This window comes from Protopterus annectens, chromosome 16.part0 (genome assembly GCF_019279795.1).
Source record: "Protopterus annectens isolate FY-2018-M chromosome 16.part0, PAN1.0, whole genome shotgun sequence".
NCBI lineage: Eukaryota > Metazoa > Chordata > Ceratodontiformes > Protopteridae > Protopterus > Protopterus annectens.
In genome coordinates, this window is record NC_056750.1 from 797,663,296 (window position 1) to 797,688,097 (window position 24,802).

Genomic DNA, 24,802 nt, shown 5'->3' on the forward strand with positions numbered 1-24,802 from the left:
CAAACTACTATATAAACATTCTGTTGCCCTTGTTTGGAACAAACTCCCTTTAGACATACATTCCATCCCCCACTCATTACACTTTAAAAATGAACTAAAGCATTATCTGCTCAACTCCAAGCCTTGCCCCTGCCAAGATCCAACATAAGCTCAATCTCACCCTCTATAAAGTAATAATTGATTTCTCTCTCATCTCACTCCCACATCTCCATGTAAGATGGCAAGTGCTAAATGCTTTAATCAAATGAACAAAACTATTTTTTAGTGAATTTTTATTTGCTATGTAAAATAATAATGTGTATATTACCTGACGCATGCATTTTACTATGTTCATATTCTTGCCTTTGCCTTTTTGTCTATTGTCTCTCATGTGTGTATGTACAAAATAAAATCATTTGTACTGATATTTCTATAACTGTCTATTAATGGAGCTTTTCTCCTCGGGTCTCAACTGAAAATGGGCCCCAAACCCAGTTGGACTAACCCGGTTAACAAATGTCAATAAATAAATAAACAAACAACTAAATACTATAGATGCCTTTTTCAAAATGTACCCTGTCTCTGTAAGATGGATGTCACCTTCATCCCGAAATGTCTATATTAATGAGATTCATGGCTCTTGGAGTAACTGAAAGCACAGAGCCTTATGTAAATCAATTTGAAGGCTTATTTTGTCACACCATTTTTTTATTTATGTCTCTTAAATCATGAATCTGATCCAACCAGCTCAGGCTCTAACCTTAGTTTCCCCTTATTTGCATTGAATGCCAGTTTGTTTCTTTGAATGCTTTTTGTCTCTCCGGCTTTTGACCATCAGCCTCATTCTAATTAGCTCTAAACGTACTAGATCTAGTTACTCTCTGAAAATGTGTTCCTCATTGAGAACTGGGGATTTTTCAACAATATTATAAGAAACTTCAGTCACCTCGACTCTGAAGAAGCGATCATTGAATGCAGGCAGTAAATTATTTCCTTGTTTCAAAACGTATGTTTATTACAAAGGTGATTAAGAAGGTGGTACGTGCATAGCTGTGTATTCACATTAACCTGTGGCTTACTTAAGACTTGTCATTTTGGGTTCAGACCCAAACCCAGAATGGCGACAACCCTCATTAGATCTGCAGTTCAAAGTTCTTTTGGGGTTTGGGATAGGTTTTGATATCTGCTGCACAGCATTGTGTTGTATTGATTTCGGAGGGACTAATAATTATTAATTTGTGCTTCAGTAGCCATTCCTGGTGAGGATGCAGGTCAGACTAACTGAGAGAATGTCTGAGTGGTTGTTAACGAACCATGTCATTACTGTAGAGGAGAAAAATTAAGAGAGAGAGAGAGAAAGATCATAAGAGAGAGTGTTAATAAAGATGGAAAAAGACAGAGGGGCAAAAACTGAACCTTGGTGAAAACCTGAGAGTAAAGGTAATTTATTCAAGTGGGAGGTTCCTATTCTGAATTCAAAGTGCCTGTTTAACAGGAAGATTTTGAACCATGGAAGACCATCTGTACCTATGCCTATTTCTGTTCATTTGTTAAGTGTGATGGAATGGTTGCTGAGATGGAAGACTTTAATAAACTTTACAAATAGAGTCCTTTGTGGGTTTGGCATTGGGTGTATTACACAGTATATTGTCTATTGGGGCCCACAGTGCAGTCGTAGTGCTGTGTCCTGGCCAGAAACTTTGTTGTTTAAGGGAGAACAGTTGATATTGTCAGATGTATTGTGACAGAGGAGTGTAAACCATCTTTTCAAAGATTTTTCCTAGAGTGGGTAAGATATAAACTGGTTGGAAATGGGAAGTGTCTTTTGGGTTGTATTGTTTTGAGAGAGCTTTATTTACTGCAGTTTCCCAATTTATCCTCACAATCATCATCAACCTCTTTTTCTAATTCTTTGTCCCATTGTTTTTCCCACATAGGGTCAGGATGTCTTGTCAACCGTTTCCATCTCTCTGGATTCATTGCCACTCTCCTACATTCTTCGATGGTCATGCCTGACTGTCACAGGTCTTCTCTCACACAATCCACCCATCTCTTTCCTGGATGCCCTCAGTTACACTTGACTTCTTCCTGCCTGTCCCAAATCTTCACCAGATTTTCTTCTGCTTTTCTGCACATATGCTTGAACCACTGTAATCTGTTCTTTTTGACCTTCTCTGCAGTTGGAGCTACTTGGGCTTCTGCTCTGATGTCTTCATTTCTTCATCTGTCCCACAATGTGCATCCTACCACCCATCTCAGGCACTCTATCTTCATCACATCTAGCTTCCTCAACTGCTCTACCTTCACTTCCCAGGTTTTTGTACAATACAGTAGTACTGGTCACACCACTGTTTTGTACAGCTTACCTTTTAACTTCTGTGGCATTCTTCTAGCATACACTACCCCTGAGACTCTGAACCAGTTGGCTGTACCCCCTCTGATTCTAGCTTTGACCTCCTCATTCAGACTTCCAAAAACCTAAACCACCTCTCCCAGATACCTGAAAATGCTAACCTGTTACACTATTTCCCCTTCTATCTCAATTCTCAGCTTCTTCTGAATTCCTCAGTTGTCTTTCATTTGCAACTGCCGTGTCTGTACTTAGTTTCCTCGTATGTGCCCTAACTTTTGCATTCAATTCCCCTATCATCTGCTGAAGTTCTTCTTCAGACCCTGCATGTAATGTCACTTCATCTACATACAGAAGCTCTGTTGATCTCTCCCCGCTGACCTGTTTGCTAATGTTGTCCATCACCAGTATGAGCAGCAGTGGGCTCAGAGCTGAACCGCGATGCACACCCACTCCGACTGGGAACCCTGCTATGAGTCCAAACATTGTTTGTACTTATGTGATAGTCCTTGTACATACCCTGCACTAATTCTACCAATGTTTCTGGGACTTCAAACCACTGCAGAACTGCCCAATTTAGCTCTCTTGGGACCTTGTCACATGCTTTCTTCAAGTCTAGGAATATCCAGTTGAACTTTTTCCTCATCTCTACCTTCTTCTGAGCTATCTGTCTCACTGCAAACATTGGGTCAGTTATGCTGCATCCTGATCTGAATACAAACTGCTCATCCTCCATATTACTTTCTAATACTCTTGAGTATTTATCAGTCAACCTTCCCAGAACTTTCACACAATGTGACAGGAGTTTGATACCTCTCTGGTGCCCACAGTTGTGAATGTCCTCTTTGTTCTTGGACACTGGCAGTAGTATGCTTGTTATCTAGTCATCTGGGGATATACTTATCTTTCCATACTGCTATGAACATCCTTTTGAGCCATTTCTCCCCTAACTCACCTAACAATCTGATCATATCTGCTGTGACCTTGTCTGACCTTTCTATGTTCCCTGACTTTCTTTTCCAAAGAGCTGTTCTTACTTCTTCTAAAATTCATAAGGACATGGACAATCCTTCTTTAAGACCTATAGTGGATGGTACCAGGTCAAAAACATATTTTATAGCAAAACCTTTGGACCACCTGCTCAAAAATAATATGGAAAGAGTCACAGTTATTTAGAAACTCTTGGGATTTTCTTACTAAAAGCAGTCATTTTACATTTTGCCCAAATGGTATCTTTCTTACTATAGATGTTAATAACCTGTTTTCAATGATATCAACAGATGAAGGACTTGTTTGTTTTAATGAAAATTATATAAATTAAATATATTAGACAATGACAAGATTAATATAGTAACAACATTAATGGAACTTGTACTGAAAAATAAATGTACATTTTTTATTATTTTTTATTATTATTTTACATTTGATAACTGGGAAAGTCCACTGGACACAGGTCCTTTTTTAGTGGACGACTGGGGAGAAAAGCTCCACAAATAACATAACAATTGACACAAATTGAGCTCAGTAGTGTATCACGGTATGCAAGTTGATTTAGAAAACATACATCGATAATACATAATTTGAAAAAAAACAAATATAACTCTCAAAAGAGATGTACATGCACATAAATCAGTCAAAAACATTGTTAAGCAGTATAAGAAAATTTACAATGTAGAAGTCATAGGTCACTGCAGTAAATGCAGCAATTTTTGGGTAGTAAATGCTCAAAGTGGTGAGTACAGATTGCAATATAAGAAAGTTGGAACTAGCCTGGGCAAGTACAGGAACATAGCCAGGTAGTATGGAGGTGAGTTCTTAGTGCTTTCTTAAACTGAGTTAGTGAAGAGATGGAAGATATATTGGTTGGTAGTGAGTTCCATGTTTTAGAAATGCTGTTAGAGAAGAGTGATTCTCCTGCTGTGTTACTTTAGTTACTTCAGGAAGGAATTTGTTACTGGAGCGAAGAGTTCTATTACTATTGTACGGGTGAAGTAGGTTTTGCAGTTAAGTTTTTTTTTCTGGTTGGTAAAGGATTTTATGAACAAAAGTAAGTTGACTGTAAAGTATTGTAAAATAAGTAGTTCTTTAAGCAAATCATAGGAGTGGTGATGGACGCAGCTTGCGCCCCAAGTTTCTCAAATCTTGTGATGGCTTATTGGGAAGAAAAATTGTCTTGAACAGTGAATTTAAACACTGTTGGTGTTTTCATACCTGTTTTTTTAGATGAGTTATTTATTTTGTGGTCTGATACTGAAGAAAAACGTGCACAATTTTTAGAACATATTAATAACACTTGTGAGTTTTTGAAATTTAGTTGGAATTATAATTCTGACATAATTACGTATTTAGATATTCAGCTAACTAAAGATACGTTGAATGGAAGATATGTCTCGAACATATATAGGAAAAATACTTTTTCTAATATGTATCTTTATTTTCAAAGTTGGCACCCTATATTTCAGAAAGAAACAGTGGTCAAGGGACAGGCGGTCCATTTGGCCTGGATGGTGTCAGAAGAAAATACTTTTTTTAACTGAAATGGAAACATTGTCTGATATGTTTTTGAAGCGGGGTTACCCCCTTGAATTTATACAGAATATCAGAAGTGAAGTATACATTAAAAGATAAAATGGGTTTTATGTCTTTATATTAAATTGTGGTAGTCAGCGAATAGCAAATGATAATAACAGTATTAAAAATAGATGCAATGAGAATAGATTATGTATAACTACATTTACTACTGATAGTAAAGCAATAGGCGAGTGTCTTGTAAGAAACTGGAATATATTCAGAACGGATAGCTCCTTGTATTTGAGAATGGGTGAAAGACAACTGTGTTCAGGAGAGACAGCTCCTTTAAAGATCTGTTGGTGCATTATAAAGCAAAAAGAATAAGAAGTCAACTAATAAAAGAGAAGGTATATGTAAATGGGGTCACTGTACCCAGTGCCCTTACGTAAAGAAAACATTCAAGTTTGAAGTTAGAAGTAAAACATATAAAATAAAAAATTATTTTACTTGTCCATCAGCACAAGTTATACATTTAGCATTATGTCGTCAGTGTCCTGCGTTTTATGTAGGAAAAAATAGTAGGAAATTGAAAACAAGAATATACGAACATCTTGCAGATATAAAAAAATAAGAAAAATACTAACGGTTTACAGAGGAATATTCAAATGCTTACCAACCATAATTTGAAATTCATGTTTATTGACCAAGTATTAGGGGACACAAGGGGTGTTGTAATGGGTGGACATTTAAATAAAAGAGAATTATAATGGCATTTAAGGCTTGAAGCTACAAATGTTCCAGGGTTGAATGATTTAGTATTGATTAATTCAGTTCTTAGGTTGAATTATTTGAATGGGTAAAGATTCGTAATGGTTTATTTACTTGTTTCTGATGGTTTCAATTGTACTGGATTGCTTACTGGTTAGCAACTAACATGTGATTTTAGATTTTTAGTATTCAAACTCAAAATATGTGTTGTTTGTTAGTTCTGAAGAAGTTCCACTAATTTGGAACAAAAGCGCTCAACTTTTGTAAATGCAATAAAGTGAAATTTTTAATGGAAGAATTCTCTGTGGCTCAGAGTCGTTCTAAGTATATCAGGTGATATTTTATTGATCTGAGACAGGGCCAAGCGGTCATGGATTGGATTCAGTGTTGCCTCTGATGAGAAGTAATAGTACAGGGGACCTGTTGTAAAGAAGTGTTAGGGATTATTGTGAAGGCTGCAGGATTTTTCTGTTTTCTTCTGTTGACCATGGTGTGTGTTTTTAGGAGGTCTTGGGGATTATTTTGAAGGCTGAGGATTTTTCTCTTTTCTTCTCAACCTTGACCTTTTTTGCTTGATCTCCAGATGAAGCACTGAACAACTAACTTTATTCCACTTTTCTTATTCATTTGTCCACCACTGTTTGTATCCTAGCTAAGTGGAGTTCCCTTTCTAGTCAGAGGAATGATGGTCTCTCATATAGTTATTACCCCAGTAATATTAAAGTTACACGTTTCACTTAGACTTCATTATCACAGGCTGCATCCTTGTGACTGCAATGGCAAGCCAAAATTAAGCAATGTATGTGATGCAGTTTTATAGTTAATTAGACAAAAGTTTACTTGTTCTATCATGGTATTGTAGTCAGAGATTACATAGAATAGTGTTGTTTTGGCAGAGATGTGTTGTGGGGTAAAAAGCGGTAATTTAGTTTTTTTTACGGTTTAGAAGTAGTTATGAATTATTTAGCCATGTTCACTTGATAAGAAGGATTGTCGTGTAAGGTCTTGGAGTTTAGAAAAAGATTTGAAGTAACAGGTTAAAGTTGAGTCATGAGCATATTGAATTAGGGTAGCACTTTTTGTAGCCATGCAGAGGTCATTGATGAATATGTTGAATGTATGGGGCCTAATATAGGTGCTTGTGGGACACCACTATTTACTGTCAAGAAGATGTTAAAAAGTTATTTGTTCTTGCTTTAAGATTTTGTGTTAAAAACAGCTATAAATATACTATTTTTACTATTACCTTCCCAATTCCATAAACAAAATATATATTCTTCTCTCATGAAAAAAAAAAAAACGTGTTTACATAGAAATCCTAATGAGAGACCAATGACTGTCATTATTTGTATTTGCAAAGTTTTGACTTACTACAATTTATCATTTGTAAACATCATATCTCAGAAAAGAGTGTTCTGTTGATTGTTTGGAAAGTAACTCAAGAAGAAAACATTAAAGATCCCCTATTTGATTAATATTGTTTCTGTGTTGCAGGTGGTTTCTAGTGTCCTTCCAGATGATGACTTTGTGGGATTTGAACCTCTCAGACATCAGGTACGTGCAGTGATTGTTTTTTTGGAGCTAGTTATGTTGTATCAGGTGTATCTTTAGGATGGGATTCATGCTGCACAACTAAAATAAAAGCATAAATAAAATGGAGTATGAGAAATGATCCTGATGCCTTAAATTCCCAAGCAGCATAACAGAGTATTATCTGATCTTTCACTTCAGTCATACTGAAACCTATCAGAATCTAACACAATGAACAACAAGACTGACTGGGCATTTCAAGCACCTATTATAAAGTGTTTGTTGAGCTGAAAATGTAACCTGAAAAATATATACAATGCATTTAGCAGATTTTTGAAGCATTGCATCATCATTCTGAAATAGTTATCTAGTAAGTGACATAATTAAATAGTTCTGGAGTAGGTAGATTAAGGAATTAGCAGGCTAAACCTTGTGTTGGTATTAATATATTGTCACTAATCTGTTTACTTTGCAGATTTTTCTGGTATATCACTTAAATCTTATCCTTATCTTATCACTACACTTTGTAGAAATGTCACATTCAATAATGATCATTCATGGCTTGTTTGTAGGTACCAGCCACTGAAGGCATTTGCACTTAAAAAAAAAGTTTTAATATTATTGTAAAATGGCCAGCAATCTAAATGTAAAAAAATATCAGCAATTTCAGATAGAAGTCTGTCAAATTAAATTAAAAGGTCATCATGCATTACCGATGAACACATGTACATAAAGCAACTCTGTGACTTTATCACTCATATCTTGGTGGTGTATAAGCAGCCCTATTAAAGTTATGCATATATGGATGCTTCTTCATCCTTTTATTTATCGTTAGTTGAGACGGTTGGATCCACAAGCTGGGGTCCTTTTTTAAGGGGAGACCTGAGATGGTGCTCATACTGTGTAGGGGCAATTGGACAGGGCACAAGGGAAATCCCCTTTTTGTTAAGAGTGAAGCTACCCCCTTGTGTCACACTGCAGTGTTAGTAATGGAAAAGTAATGCAAGCACATCTGAAGTGAACAGAACTAACATACTTTAGATTTTTCCACCATCAAAAGTTGTTTTACCATTGACAATGAGAATGCTTTTTTAGATTATTCCATCCCATTCTGCACTGTGATAACAGTCCACATATCACATTCATACAGTAGAACTTGCCATCCAGAAGCTGCTGAGACCATTATATTACATCAAATTACCCACAAACCTAACTAGGACCTTGTGGAGATTCAGATTACTCTTAAAAAATCCCAATATTGCTTACACATCCCCATAAATATTGCCCAAAGATCACATAAATTACCTCAGTACGACTGATTCACTAAATATCAAACCAAATATGTTCTTACTAGAGGACTTCAATTACTGAAGTATTGACTGGCATAGTTATACCTCTAAAAGTAGTTATGTTTGGCATTTCCTTTCTTCATTAATACCAGTGCACTGGAGCAATTTGCAAAACTACACACTAGAGTGAATAATGTCTTTGATCTGGTCCATAATAATCTAGACCCCCACCTGCAAGCCACCTGGCATCTTCTCATCCCTGGTTAAATCTGATCATAAAGCAGTCTTCTCTGTCAGGTCTGCTAGTACCACTCCACCACCAAATGAGACCACCTTTAAGGACTTCTCCAAGGCAATCCTACTTTAGCTTGTGGAAGACCTTGGCAAAATTCCCAGTAATCCTTTGTAAATTGACTCAGTTGAGAGAGCTGCCTCATCCACCGTTGACTTTTACCAGCACTTGAGCAGTTGCACAGAAAAGTCAGTACCCGTCCACCCTAAATATAACTAATTTCAGAAATAAACATGTCTAGTGGAACCCCGTATTAATGAACTGCACAACAAGAGATGGTAAATAATGAAAAGTTCAAGAAATCCGCATGTCTCTACCTCTAGAGTACACTGAAATGTGCTGGCATGGAACTTAAAAGCACTCTTAAAAATGTAAGGCAGAGTATGAATTTAAGGTTCCTGTAGATTCCAAAGGTACTTTCTTCAGTTATGTCAGAAAATTAAAGAATAATGTTCAATGCACTGAGGTCATCCATAATATCACCCAATCGGATCGAAAGGATGTAGCAAATATACTAGCAGACAGATTTAGTTTTAACTTTACCCCTCCTACCCACGTTGTTGGCCCCACTATCCCTGAGAATTCTTTCCTCTGTAATCATATAGGAATAAATCTTACAATCCCTGTTAACGGGTAAAAATAATATTTCCGTGGGACCAGACAGCATACCAGGCTGCATTCTCATCAGTACCAAGTATGAGCCTCTACTGAAACTGTTCATCCTCAGCCTAACCACAGGATTTGTGCCTGGTGCCTGGGGAAAAGCCACTATGACTCCTCTACACAAGGGTGGTCCTTCTGCAGACATGGGTAATTATAGACCTATCAGCCTCACCAGCCTTATATGCAAAACCATGGAATCTGTCATAGCAGAACTCATTACTACAGACATAGGCAACTTAACTGATCTAGACTCCAATTGGTTTGGTTTTATGAAGGGCAGGTCCTGTCTCCTGAATCTAGTAAGCTTCTTTGATAAGTTTACAGAGGCTGTGGACAGTGGCCATTCTGTGCAGACTGCTTATCTTGACCTGGCCAAGGCTTTTGACAATATCAACCATACTGGTATTACTGAAAAATTTCACAAGCATAATATTAACCCCTACAATGTACACTGGATTGCAAACTGGCTATCCAAACCAATCCCAAGTTGTGAAAGTTGCTGCTGCCTCTCTCTGAATTTAAATTTGTAACGAGTAGTGTGCCATAGGGATCGGTTCTAGGCCCTTTCCTTTTTGGTATCTATTTTGCAGACATCCGAGGCAATATCCCATAAGTGTGGTTGACCAAGACCGCTGATGATTGCAAACTAGGCACTGTTATCTGCTCATCCACTAACAAAAAATTGCTCCAGCAAAGACTGGAACAGGCACATCTATGATGTTTCAAAAGTTGTCTCAAACTAAATGAAAAGAAGTGCAGAACACCAGAGTTTGGTAGAAAGGTTGTTCCCACCTCATGAGCTAAAAACAGTACTCCCTTTTACACAGTTACAGTTATAAGAGACCTGGGTATTTACACAAGTTACAGTTATAAGAGACCTGGGTATTTACACAAGTTACAGTTATAAGAGACCTGGGTATTTACTTGGATAACTTTTTCTCATTCGGCCATCATCTTTCCACCACAGTTAGGAAATCCTTCTACCTGGCCCAGCAAATTTCCTAGAGAAATTTTCAAGATGCAAGGAAGTCATCCCGCCACTGTACTCCTCTCTTATTAGACCCATCCTTGAATACAGTGCCCACTTTGGTGTGTACATATCCAAGTATATTACTCAACTGGAAAGGCCCCAAAGGTTTCTACCCATTAAAATTAAAGCTCTTAAATCATTCTGCTACCCCAGTACATTAGCACATCTCTCCTTATACTCGGTAACCTACACAATGCTGCAAGGTGTCCTGTATCTCGCTTTTCAAGCAATGAAAGCTACAGTCCTATCTGACTTCCTGTTTTTTCACAAAACCAGTGGCTCTACAACCACCCACAGGACATAAATATAAACCAACAAATAAACAAGGCTTAATGGAGAGATAGGATCCTAACTCGATTCATTCCTAGCCTATGGAATATGTTACAACTTACATGTCAGAAAAGTACTGCTTTGGTTACCTTTAAGGTTAGTCTTGATGACTCGATATAGAGACACAGATTTACACCATAATTGTTAGGTAAGGCCCTGCTCAGTTTGCGAGGTAAGTACTATTAAGTGCTTGAAAATCTTTATGTTTCTCTGCTTAAAGGTGCATATGGCTAGACATCTTATGGTCCCCATGATCTCTAGACAATCTGAATTTGAGTTTACTGCATTGGAATGTCCACTAGGGGAGCTGTTCCTAAAAAATGCACAATGGGAGCAACAAAAGCTTTAACAAGTATATGGAAGGATCTGGTCATACCACTCAACCTCCTAAAGCAAGAAATCTGGACAAACCCATAAATAAAAGTTGGACAAAGGGCCAAAAATATGGAGAATTTTTAAATATTCCTCTTACAAACTTAGAACGTTGATAGAATAATATATTTTACATTAACATGAATTTTCTGAAGGTATGAAGTCAGAAACTCAAATGTCAGTCATTATTTTCTAACTTCAGTCTTTAATGATTTTCCAGTAATTTGCCAGAAAACAACACAATTTTATGAAAAACAGATCAAAAATGTGAGGCAAAAATCTGTACAGTTGAGAGGGTATGGCTCTGGTATGAGAGGTGAAAGCCATCCCTAGTGGAACAGGGATCTCGGCCTTAAAATGGCACCTATTAACTTATTTATTTATTTATTTCAGTTTGATGACCGGGGAGGTCCACTGGGCTCAGGAGCCCGTTTTCAGTGGAGGCCCGGGGGGAAAAGCTCCACCTTACCTAGTAAACATTAAGATACAACAAATTATAGTACAAAGATTTAAAAAATACAATTACATTAAAAATCAGAGACATGATGTATTACATTGGTTACATAGCATCTGAATCATGTGATGATATGAGTATTTCAGTGGTTACATAGTATCTGAGTCTTGTGATGGCAGTATGTCTAATTTAAGGGAGAGGTATTGTTCTGAGAGAAGACAAGATACTACTCAACAGCCATGTACTTCCTGTCTCTAACACATGCACAGGAAGTTCTGTCATGTCTGTCTGGCTAGATTGAGTCATTCGCTCCCACATGGCCAACACTGGGTTGTGGTCATATTTGTATAGTTTAATAGAACTTATGATCCTTGTGACATCACATATCCTGGTATCAGACAATCAGTTTATAGGTTCATAGGATATTACTAGACTAAAGACCACTAGGGTGCTTACAAGCCTAGATGCACGCCCCAAATCATTTGGGTCCCAAGTGCAATGGGCATGTATACGAGGGGGCATGCTATTAGGGAGTTAACTGTGGATTTGTATGTAGGGTGGTAGTTAATACTTTTCTTATTGATGGCCTCTGACCATAAGGGACATGAGGCCCAGACTGGAGGAAAATTTACGATTTATCATCCAGTAGTTAAGGTTTTGTTTGAATGGGATCAGGGATGACCTCTGTTTTATATGGATGGGGAATCTATTCCATAGTTTGGGGACCATTTGGGACACATATATGTCTGTCCAACACACTGTTTATGTCACAAGTGAAGGTCAGATTCCATCTAGTAATTCTGGTGCTGTTTATTTGCACATGTACAACAGATCCATCAGGGCTGAGTTTGAGGAAGTTCTATGAGCGAGGCAAAGATCCTCTCTCAGTAGCCTGTAGGACACTGAACACAGAAACGGAGATTTTAGGCAATTAGTGTAGGACTGAGTGGTCATGTCCTGAATTTTCTAGGTGAGTGACCTTTGTGGGCATTCCAACTATTGCAAGCTTCTGTTTAGATACATGCCAAAGGGGTATTGTATTCAATGATAGGTCTGATAAGGGCCAAATAGAGTGGTAATATAACTTCCTTGGACTTGGATGCTATACCCTTACCTATAGGTTGGGTGACACAGAATGATTTTCTTATTATCTTAGCTATTTGTTCATCAAAGGCCAGATTGCTGTCTATATATATTTCTTGATCGCTTACTGCAGGGTTGACTGTTAGGGGCATTTTATTGATGGAGTAATTAACTTGGGTTGACAGTTTTCCAAAGGGCATTATAATGCATTTTTGGCATTGAGTTTTAGGCCATGACTTTGGCACCAGTGATTTGTCTGTGTTAAAGCCTCTAGCAGGATGTTGCTTTCTTGATGAGAATCTATAATAGCTCCCAATTTATATTTGTCTACAAACTTGGTGAGCCAGAGACTTTGAATGTTAGCCTTGACTTCTGAGACATAGATGCCAAACAGGAGCGAGCCCAGCATGGAGCCTTGAGATACTCTGCTGGTTCTTAGTGGAGGGGGTCTCACTGATTCTGATTTCTTAGGTTTTCTTTGTGAGCCAGCCAGCAATCCAGTGAGTTATGTAAGGATTTATGCCTAGCTCAGAAAGCTTGTCAATGCCTGAGTGGAGTATTGTATCAAATGCCTTAGCCAGGTCAAGATATGCAGTATGCACTCATTCATTGTCCTGGTGACTCTCTCCGATTAATTAGGCATGACCTTCCCTTAATAAAGCCAAATTGAGATGAGTCCAGCATCTGTAGGTTGCCAATGTCCTTTTTTATCATTTCCATGATATGATTATTAGGCTTATTAGACTAATGGATATCTAGTTCGCTGGGTCAGGTGATGGTCTGCCCTTGTGGAAGGGAATGACTGTTGTGGTCCTCCATTAACTTGGAATGTAGCCTGTTTTGAGGCTGTAGCTGAAGAGTGCATCGAGTGGTTCTGATTGGTCATGCTTTGTACTGTTGAGAAACAACATGGGATGTTGTAGAGACCCATAGAGGGAGTTTTCTTGGCTTTAGCAAGTGTTGCTATCACCTGGTCCCTGCTGATAGTTGGGGGAAGAATGTTGGAGGGGATTTCATTTGGTAGAGCTGAGGGGGGGTGGAGTAGGAGGTAAAGTCTGAACTGAATGTATCAACCAGTAGATTTGCTATGTCACCCTGATTAATGAAGGTGGTACTGTTAACAGCCAGTTCAGTACAATGCTGTGTGTTACCGCTAAGGTTCTAGACATAGTTGAAGAAGGCCTGATTGGGGTTGCCTTTAGTTTACCGAACATCCACTTTCCCGAAATGCAGTTCACTGACACTTCAGATCACCAACATTCACAAAGCCGATGTTTCCCACGAGGTAAGTAAACATTTGGCCATCCCTACTGAAGAAACTACCCAAGAAAACGAAACCCACCGATGTGGGGGGCTTCACCTCCCACACCCCCCTTACTAAATATACCAACTCCAAGAATGCACTACCATGGGGGTAATGGGCAAAGTTCAAGTAGATGGCCAAACGGTTACTTACCTCACAGGAAACGTCAGCTTTCTGGATGTCGGTGATCTGAAGTGTCAGTGAACTGCGTTTTGGGGTAGTGGAGATTCAGTAAACTGAAGGTAATCCTTCTGATTGTTCCTAGTCTGTGAGGCTATCCTGACCTTGTTATTACCCTTGTTGGACTTAATTAGACCTCTTAGTTTCTTTTTTAGTTGTTTAAGAGAGCACTCTCTTTAAGGGAGTTGCTCTTCCTGATTTTAGCCATGAATTTTCTTATTTTATTATATACCCTGCTTAGGTGAGGATTCCACCAGTGGGGTTTGTTTTCTGTGTTTGTTTTGGGTTCATTTCTGGATGGTATGGCAGCCTCCATGTAGCCATTCATGTTTGTATAGAAACTTTGTGAATAATTTTGCATAGCTAGCTGTGGTCTTGGGGAAGGGGTGACCCTTGAATATTGACAAACTGTCACTTACTGGGATGTAGTTTGCCTTTGAATATTTCCTAACTGTTAGTGGTTTAGCTACATTTTCATGGTTGATTTTTTACTTCAAATGAGACAGCTTTGTGATTAATCACATTGGTGAGGATGTGATTTGGGGGGGTGGGGGGTGGGGGTTCAGTACTCTCCCATGTTGGTGAGTACCAGATCCAGTATGTTCGATCCTCTGATTGGTGCGTGCACTACCTGTTCCACGTTGTTTGTGTTTATAAACTCCAGGAATCATTGTGCCTGTGAGTTTCAGGCAGTGTACATTTCCCAGTCAATAGAGGGGAGTTAAAGTTAATTATAAATAGTAAGTTTAGGTAAGAGCCATAAGACACTAGGGGCACAGATACTGACCATGATATGGTGAGGCACCTTATCTATGGTGACTTGCATATGGGATGAACTCCATGGTATCATCCTGTTTAAACAACTTGGAGGTATGTTTGTTGCTAATTTAGGCCAAGACACCTCCACCTTTGACCCCAGTCTATGCTGTTGTTAGTCTAAATGTGTGGAAAGCACTGTAGCTGTGCACTGCTGGAGTACTTTCCATGGCTTTAAACCAAATCTCGGTCACAGCACAAATGTCTACATTCTCCAGAGTGAGGAGAACTTGAAGGATGTGGAGTTTTTTGTTTAGTATCCTAGCACTGAGCAGTAACACCTTAAGGTTGCTTGCAGACTTTTTCCCTGTGTTGGTAGTTTTGTCTTTTTGGTATTGCCTAAAATGTCTCTAAAGGGGTGGGTAAGGTTTTAGCTAATATGCAAAAGTCTTGGAGTTACATGTGCAGTCCATCACTGGCAAAGCAACGGGGTCTTTTGGCCATTTCTTCTCATGCTGACAGGTATTGTATCCTCCTGGACTGACACCAGAAACTAAGCCAATTATTAAACTCAGTCATTTTATGTTCATTCTGTGGCATCATCCTAGGTGAGGGTAGAATGCTGCTCAATGCAAGGCTCATACCTTTATGTGACACACATTCCAAGAGATCCATTGTGTGTCTTTTGACATAGTCCAGTGAGGTATGTTTCAGGTCATTTACACCCAGATGGACTGTGATAGAATCACATTGGTTCCTCTGGTGCAGTGACTTGAGTGCGTACGTGATATTATGGAGCCTGGCCTTCTCAGATCATTTACAACCACATCGACTGTGATAGAATCACAATAATACCTGTGGTGCAGTAACTTGAGTGTGTACATGATATTGTGGAGCCTGGCCATCTCAGATCATTTACACCCACATGGACTATGAAAGAATCACATTGGTACCTGTGGTGCATTGACTTGAGTGCATACTTGATGTTGTGGAGCATGGCCATCTCAGATCATTTACACCCAGATGGACTGTGATAGAATCACATTGGTACCTGTGGTGCAGTGACATGAGTGTGTGCATGATATTGTGGAGCCTTGCCATCTCAGATCATTTATACCCACATGGACTATGATAGAATCACATTGGTACCTGTGGTGCAGTAACTTGGGTGTGTAAGTGATATCATGGAGCCTGGCTGTCTCAGATCATTTACACTCACATGGACTATGATATAATCACATTGGTACCTGTGGTGCAGTGACTTGAGTGCATACGTAATATTGTGGAGCCTGGCCATCTCAGATCATTTGCACCCACATGGACTGTGATAGAATCACATTGGTACCTGGGGTGCAGTGACTTGAGTGCATACATGATATTGTGGAGCCTGGCCATCTCAGATCATTTACACCCACATGCACTGTGATAGAATCACATTGGTACCTGAGGTGCAGTGACCTGAGTGTGTGCATGATATTGTGGAGCCTGGCTGTCTCAGATCATTTATACCCACATGGACTATGATAGAATCACATTGGTTCCTGTGGTGCAGTGACTTGAGTGTGTGCATGATATTGTGGAGCCTTGCCGTCTCAGATAATTTACACCCACATGGACTATGATAGAATCACATTGGTACCTGTGGTGCAGTGAGGCATCTGTGAGTTGCACAGTGGAGTACCCACTGAGAAAAATATTAGGTAAAGTGTATACTTGCCGTATGGGCTTTGAACCTGGGGGACCATTAAGTGTAGGCTTATGTGAGATGTTTGGTGTCACTTTTGCTACGTGGTTTAGTGATTTGCTGACGATCAGTGCTGCCACTGGGTTGCTTTGGATGTGTTTGATATTTGGGAAGGTCTCTTTTAAGATCCTCAGTATAACACAGTCTGTGTGTGTAGTGAGGGATGTATTGTGGGTATTTCTGACCACCTCTTTTGCATGTGAGATTTTTTGCCTCCAAGGAAGTCATGTTTGCATACCGTGCTATTTCCTTTAATGATTAATTAGTTGTCTAAGAACATGAGACAATTACTACATTGACTTAGGATGCCCAGATTTACCAGCTATCTATAGAGACCTCTGGCAGTTGCATACCATGTTGTCTGGTCTTGTTAAAGGGTGGGATGTGTAGGATTAAGGACAGGGGTCTTCTAGGGTGGTGTCTGGGGTTTAGGGCAGGATGTTATAAAATGCTAGGATATGGTAGTGGTATTTAATGCACAAGATAGCTGCTCTAAGCTTATTTCTGCACAATGTCACACTGTTTAACAGGTTTCAGATCTAATCCTAACTTTATAGAGAAACGTTATTGTCTATGCATTTGCTACTATACAGGGCATTGCTAATCACCACTGGTCATCTCTGAACAAACTGTCCTGATTTATAACAGAGAAAAGCAGCTGGAAAACTGAGTCCTATACCCTCTTGCCAATAAACAACCACACTTGAGCTTCCTGGAGTGCTTCCCAACTTAGAGAGACCTGGTAAACACCTTTAGTAAAAAGAAGAATGATCCTGGAATTTCTTAATGTAAGTGCATAGAAAAACAGCCCTCAAGTGCAGATTAAACAAAACAGCAACTGCCAAACAACCAAGTCCCTTGCTAATTCACCCTTCTGCGAGGAGATTTGGAGTTTAAAGGCACGCCGTTCTTCTCCATTCTGGATGGAGACACCTATGACTCAAACATCTCCCTCAAAGACTGGTGTATTATTGTACTCTCCCTCCAAACCCTTGACTATTATATCCAGCCCCAGTCCTTCTGGCAACATGGAGCCTTATTGATTTAGTCCGCCATCTGTCTATCTTTTTCTTCTGCAGATTGGCTGAGTTAGCGCTAGTGACTGTTATTGAGACAAAATTAGTAGAAGGAAAGCTGATGGTGTCATTTTTCTAGAGTAAGTGGTGAGATGGGGGATACTTTGTAAAGGACACCTACTTTCACATAGGCCTTTTTTTGATATTGTCTTAAATATGGAATCTGAAGTCAGTTCATCTTCTATGCTTGCACCAAGTAATTTTGTGTTGGAGACAATCCAGAGTATGTGATATTTTCAACAGGTGATATGATGAATAGATTATTTAGATAAAAGTAAGATTTGGGTGTGAAAAGTGAGACTTTTGTTTGGTTTGGGTTTAGGAATAGGTGGAACTAGTTGTTACCTGCTTTAATAGAAGAACAGGATTCTTGTGTAACAGTTTGCAAGGTGGCCATGTCAGGTGCAGAGCAGACGAATGCAGTGTTGCCTGCATATTGAATAAGAGTGCCTTTATGGTTAGCTGTGTGAAGTTTATTTAAGAATATATTGAAAAAGAAGAGAACCTAGAATTGATCCTTGAAGAACTCCAATGGGAATGTCTAATAAAGAGGTGAAAGACTTCTGTTTAATGTATTGTGCTCTTTCTTTGAACCAGACCAGAGTATGAGCTAAGAGAACATGTTTGGCTAGTGTGAAAAGCAGTCTTGAGTGGGATACAGTATTGAATGCTTTTCAGAACAGAAGACCCTCATTTCTAAGGTTGTTGACTGTGTTATAAAAGGATAGTAAAGCTGTAGTAGTACTACTGGAGGGGTGAAAGTCATAATAGGTGTGACAGAGTAGGTTATTTTTGGAGGTATTTTAAAAGTCATGAATGAATACATTGTTATATGATTTTGGACAGGGGAGAGTGACAGAAAGTATGCTTATTAGACAGTAATTGGATAATCCACTGATTTTCCTCCTTTGTATAAGGGAAGGATGAAGTTTTGTTTTTTTTAGTAGTGTAGGAATGTAGGCTTCTCTGATGGCTGTTTTAATGAGCATGGATACAAGATGGTCAGCTGCCAGGGTTGTGGGTTTCAATTTGAATTAGTCATTGGATTACTTTGTAGAGGACTAGCTCCACTGAAACTGTATGTGCGGAGATGGTTGTGGACAGGTGCTGATCAGTGAGGTTATTTGCTTTGTTTGGCGGAAATTATGCTGTTGCATTTATAAAATGAGATTAAGTACATATACCATGTCATTTGGGAATGGATTTGGTTGTGTTATTTTTCTAGTCTTTATTAACATATTTATGGTTGCCCAGTGCATTTTGCGATTAGATGGTGGAGTTGGAGTTGTGAGAAATAATACCTTTTGTCATTTTGTACATCTGTTTAGTTAGATTTCTCAAGTGTCAGTATGGTTGGTAAGTAGTTAAGGTTTTGTTTATATCCCGGTGTGTTCAAGATTTATCTTGTTGCCCCAGGAGATTTTTAGTGTTACTAGTGAGCCATGGCTCTGGCCTAGACTTCACGTTTATACTTTAAAGGGGGTTGGGAATTCAGAATTGAACAGTTAAACTGCCTAACCCAATGACAGGGATTTTAGAGATATCCAGTTAATAAGTATGAGAGGCTAGGAAAAAGTGTGGGTTGGTTGAAGGTTTTTAGGTTTCTAAGTATATTGTATTTTGATGCATTTGATCCAGTGTCAACTAACAATGTCGTTGTTGTCACTTAGTGAGCCTGGAAGGGTGCCTATGTCAGAGATTTTATTTATTGGCATTTGTTTACTGGGATGGTCCACTGGGATAAACGGAGCCCATTTTCAGTGAAGGCCCAGGGAGAAAAGCTCCACAAGAAATACAATTTGTATATAAGACAATACAAAGGATACACTAATTTCAAAATAGAACATTTTGATGTAGAGAGTGAGCAGGATAACCTTAACACAAAGAAATTCAGGTACAGTTAACAAAGTTGAATAGGTACATTATATGAAATGCATGGCAAACATATTACAGTTGACATAGAATAGGTAGACATTACATCAAATGAATAGCAATCATGTTTTAGTGGAGGTTGTAAGCTTCAACTGTATTAAGAGATTGTTAGCACACAAGTTATAGGAGTAATAGGCTATAAGAGGACATATTAATGGTGAAAGAGGAGGTTTATTATGATGAGAGAGAGAAATACTAGATATATAGGACTGGTGAAAAGGTTGCTGAGGGAAAAGGGTAAAGAAAGAGAGAGTATGGAGAGAGGAAATACAATTGAAGTGAATGTAGGGTGAATGTAAGGAGGGAAGTGGGGAAACTAGGTTATAGAAGGATGAGTACAATTACAGATCCAGGTAGAGTGGAGGTGTTTGCAAACAGCTGTTTTAAAGGAAACAGTGCTTTGGTTGGAGTGAAAGGTTAGGGGAAGGCTGTTACAGGATTTAGCTATTTCCCGGGAGTTTAGTAGATGGTCATCAGGTAATTTGGGTTTGTTACAGTATGTGTTGGTTTTCTGATCTTAAGGACCTGTTGGAATTATATTGGGAAAACAAGGAATTAAGGGCAGGGTAATCCTGAGGTTTAGTGAGTGTTTTGTGAGTGGTTGTTAGATGGAGATAGCCGAGGTAGTGGAGAAATTCAAACCAGTTTCAATTTTTCGGGGTCTGCAGTTGTGGGTGGAAAAATGAGTGTTTCTTTCAAATTTGTCTCTTTTGTTATAGCCTATTTCTAATTTTGTCCTGATTGAGGATTGGAGGTTGGTTAGCAATGAAGCACTGTAGGCAAGTAAAGGTAGAAGGTAGGTGGTAACAAGTACTTGTTTAGTAGGGACAGAGTGGAATGGATTATGTCTGTAAAGGAGGCCTAACTTTTTGTGAGTCTTACTGATGTTATTTTGTATGTGTAGGTCAAATTTTAAGTTTTCATCAGTTATGACTCCCAATAGTTTAGTATGAGAGACTAATTAAATTTTTGTGTGATTTAGGGAGAATATGTTAAACTGATATTTGTTAATGGGAGTATTTTTCTATGGAGTGAATATTATGAGCTTGGTTTTATTAGGGTTTAGAAACAAATGGTTGTTGTGGAGCCAGGCCTATATGGAGGAAAATGCTGATTGAGTGATGTATTGTAGTTGTGATGAGTTTTCAGCAGAGCATATAATGTTGGAGTCATCTGCATATCGAATTAGAGACCCTTGGTGAAATGATGAGTGAAGGCTGTTGGTAACGATATTAAACAGGGAGGTCCTAATATGGAGCCTTGTGGAACACCAGTGGGGTTGTGGATATATGGGGAAATGGAGTGTTGCCATTTTGCTGCATGTTTTCTGTCAGATAGGAAGCTTTTAAACCAAATGAGGGATTAAGTAGATAGTCTGATGCTGGAAAATTGGGAAAGAAGAAGTTTGTGAGAGATGGTATCTAAAGCCTTAGATAAGTCCAGAAATAGAGTGGAGACAATTTTCCCAGAGTCACAGGCTTTATTGACTAGGTCCATAAAGGATATAAGGGTAGTTGAGGAACTGTGGCCTGGTCTGAAACCATGTTTTGTTTGAGAAAAGATTTGGTTGTTGAGAAGGAAGTGTAAGAAGTGCATGTGTACACATTTTTCAAGGAGTTTGGAGATGGGGACAGTATAGTTATGGGGCGGATGTTTGAAATAACGATTGAGGTGCCACCTTTGTGTAGAGGTAGAACGCATGATTTTTTTCCAAAGGTTGGGAACATGGGATACTTGAATGGCTCTATTAATGAGTATGCTGACAGGTTAAGCAAAAGCTTCTGCTGCAATTTTCAGATATTCTGTGGGTAAATCATCAGCTGCAATAGAGCAAGATTTTAGTTTTTGAAGTAGCCTTTTTATGGTTGTTGTGGGGATAGTCATGAATGCGAATTCAGGGAAGGAATTGGTAGTAATGGAGTTTGTGTGTGTATTTGAGGGGGCTAATAGTGTTTGTATTCTGTGAGAGAGGTTTGCGCTAGCGTGCTTGTAAGTGGGGACTGGAGACTGTGATTGAGTATGTTGAGAGGGACATAATTCGCCAGGGCTGTTTGCTGTTCGGAGATTTTTGGAGAAATTGGCCATAATATTTGCTATGGTGTCCATGAAATAGGAATTAAAGAGACTTGTTATTTGATCTGGGATTTTGTCGAGGGGGGGGGGTAAAGGGTTACTTTTTGTGTGCCTGAGTTAAGGAGAGTACCAGTGGAGGCCCAGAATTGTTTAGGGTTATTTTTGTGTTTTTTTTTTTTTTTTTGAAGCTTTTAGTAGTATTCTTTCTCGTCTTGTGTTGCAGGTTTTTTGCCTGGTTTCGAAGATGTTTAAACTTTAATAGATCGGAATTGTTTTTATGTTTATACCACAATTTCTAGGTTTTGTTCCTAGCTAACATCAGCTCCTTGGTAGATTTGGTTAACCATGGGGCATTGTTGGCTTTTAACCTTTTTATTTGGTGGGGGGGGGGTGCAAGACTGTCTAATACTTTTAGAAAGGTAGTGTTAAAATGTTGCAGAGCATTGCATAGGGAGAGAGTTTTTAGGCTATTCCAGTTGATGCTTTTCAGGATGAGGTTGAATTGTTGTGAGTTGAAATTGGGTAGGTTTCTAACATGTTTAAAGTGATGTTTTTTCTTTTTTTTTTTTTGTGGAAAGAGAAGTAGCTTGAGTGTCAAAGGCAGGAAGGTGATCACTTTATGTATTTGGGAGGATACTGTCTGATGTAAATTTTGTGGAGGCAGATACTAGGATCCAGTCTAAGATGGATCCTTTATTAGTTCTGTTATTATATCTGGTAGGGGAGGTGATAAGTTGGGTGAAGATAAACAGGTTAATATTACAGGATATAACTTTTGAAGTAATGTTTGTCCAGTTAATGTTAACATCCCCAAGTATTATAGTTTAATTTGTTATGGAGTGAGAGTCCCAAGATAGTATTTCTTCCAGAACTGGTATGTTATTACCAGGGAGAATATACAGGACAGTGATACAAAAGGTTTTTAAGAGTTGTTTATTTTTCGGAAGGAGATAAGCATTGGAGGCACTGGTTAGTATTCAGTCAAAGACTGCCACATTGTTAATATTGCTGTTGACTCTAGTCAGTGAGTTTCTCAAGTATGTGAAGTTCTACATGTTGATAGCATTTGGTAACTGATTTGGGGTAACCCAGTTATGGCTAAAAATCCCCTGTATGATAGTTTCTTGTGTAATGTTTTTAGTGGCCCAGAACAGTATATATTCCATAGTGTAGGAGGATGTCTTTGATGGAAATATTACAACACTAGCTCGGACACCGGTAGTAGGTGTTTCCTATTCCACCTGAATTCCAAGCCTTGTGACTCAATAATGTATGATCTTGGTTCTTCACACAAATGTTTCATAAGTCCAATTTGGTCAAATCCTTTTGCTGTCTGCATCCTCACTATCTCTCCTTCTTTTAATGGATTCAGAAGCTCAGAGGCTTGATGGTTTTATCATATGAAGAGTTTTGGGACAAATGCTTCTTTAGGAGTTGAGCTTTTACTGCTCTGTTGTTTTTAGCACTTGGAACCAAAAAATCCTTACTGATTGGCAGTGTGGTTCTGGTTTGTCTGGACATTAACCTCTGGGCAGGTGAACCACAAAGATTGTTGCGTGGTACGTTTCTGAGATTTAGGAGAAAAACATCAGTATTGTCATGTTTAGACTTTTCCAACAGCTGTTTTGAACTTTGAACTGCACATTCGGCCAAGCCATTTGACTGTGGGTATTCAGGACTATATGTAATGTGAGCAAAGACCCACATTTTTAGCAATTTTCTTGAACTGCTAACTTCTAAACTGTGCACCATTGTTAGAAATGAGTGTGCGGACTAACATGGACAGAAAAATGTCTCTTCAACTTAGTAATGACAGTACTGGACTTCAGTTTAGGAAGTAGGTCAATCTCAAACTAATTTGAATAACAGTCTACTAAATATTGACCATTCCATTTGAAAATATCTGTAGCGTCTGTCGACCAAGGTAGTTCTGGCTTAGCTGAAGTGGTTCTTTTTGTTAATACGGTTTAGTACTATTACAAACAGAACAAGCTGAACTATCTTTCTCAATCTCTTTTGAAATAGAAGGCCAAAATACTAGTCCTCTCACCCTTCTTTTGGTAGAATCAGTTCCTGGGTGGCCACAATGCAAGATCTTAATGTACTCTTTTTGCAAGGATTTTAGAATAATCAGTTTTGGACCTTTCATGATGGTACCATCTTCCATCAAAATCTCGTCTCTGTAAGGAAAGTACTGCTGCACTTCTGGTGGCAAACAAAATTGCTTTGATAGCATCCTGGACTGATAAAGTGGTTGAGCTTCTGAAGAACTGAATCTGAAGTTGTGTGAGTTCTAAGCTCATCAAGATGCATGGAAGAAAAAAATTCTGACTTCCATGACTTCAAAATCAGTTTCTCATTTTCATGCTGTTCAGTGTTTTTTCTGAGTGATCTGGATAAATATCAGCAAGATAAAGAAGATTGCCATTTGTGTAAATCAAGTGAAAATTGTACTTTTGCAATTTTAACTTCATGCGTTGCAATCTAACAGGAGCAGTGTGCATTGGCCTTTTCAAAATAGTGACCAAAAGCTGGTGGTCTGTCTCAATTTGAATAAGTCGGTCATAAATATAATCATGGAACTTTGAACATGCAAACACAATTGCTGAGAGCTCTTTCTCTATCTGGGCATACTGCATTTTGGTTTGGGTCAGAGTTCTGGGTGCATAGGCTACTGGTCTGCCCTCTTGAAGCATGACTGCACCAAGACCAAACTTCGAAGCATTAGAAGAAAGAGTTGCACATTTGTGAACATCATAATATCTTAAAGTAATTGGACTGGCAATGCTCTGTTTCAGGACATTGAATGCTCTTTGGTGTTGTTCTGACCAGGACCAGGTTACATCTTTGTGTATGGTGCTGAAAGTTCAACCAGATATGGAGTGAGCTTTCCTAAATAGTTGACCATACCAAGAAAACGTAAGGAAGTAACATTGTCTGGAGCTGGCATTTCAAGAATTGGAGTTCATAGCTTCATAGGTGTGTACTAGGCTAATGGCCCTGGGGCCTTTACAAGCCTAGCCCATATAAGTGCCCTAGCATTGTGCCACCCATTGTTAGTTCCCAGTGCCTCTATCAGGTAGAGCC

General features: G+C 38.8%; 1 protein-coding gene across 2 annotated transcripts in view; it reads left to right on the forward strand.

The window, feature by feature from the left end:
• Positions 1-24,802, forward strand: part of NOXA1 (NADPH oxidase activator 1) — a 546,660-nt gene that overhangs the window by 354,602 nt on the left and 167,256 nt on the right. For both annotated transcript variants that reach the window (XM_044058837.1, XM_044058838.1), the window contains exon 6: positions 7,103-7,162. In XM_044058837.1, the coding sequence (XP_043914772.1) occupies positions 7,103-7,162 (60 nt within the window). The remainder of the gene's footprint in view (positions 1-7,102; positions 7,163-24,802) is intronic.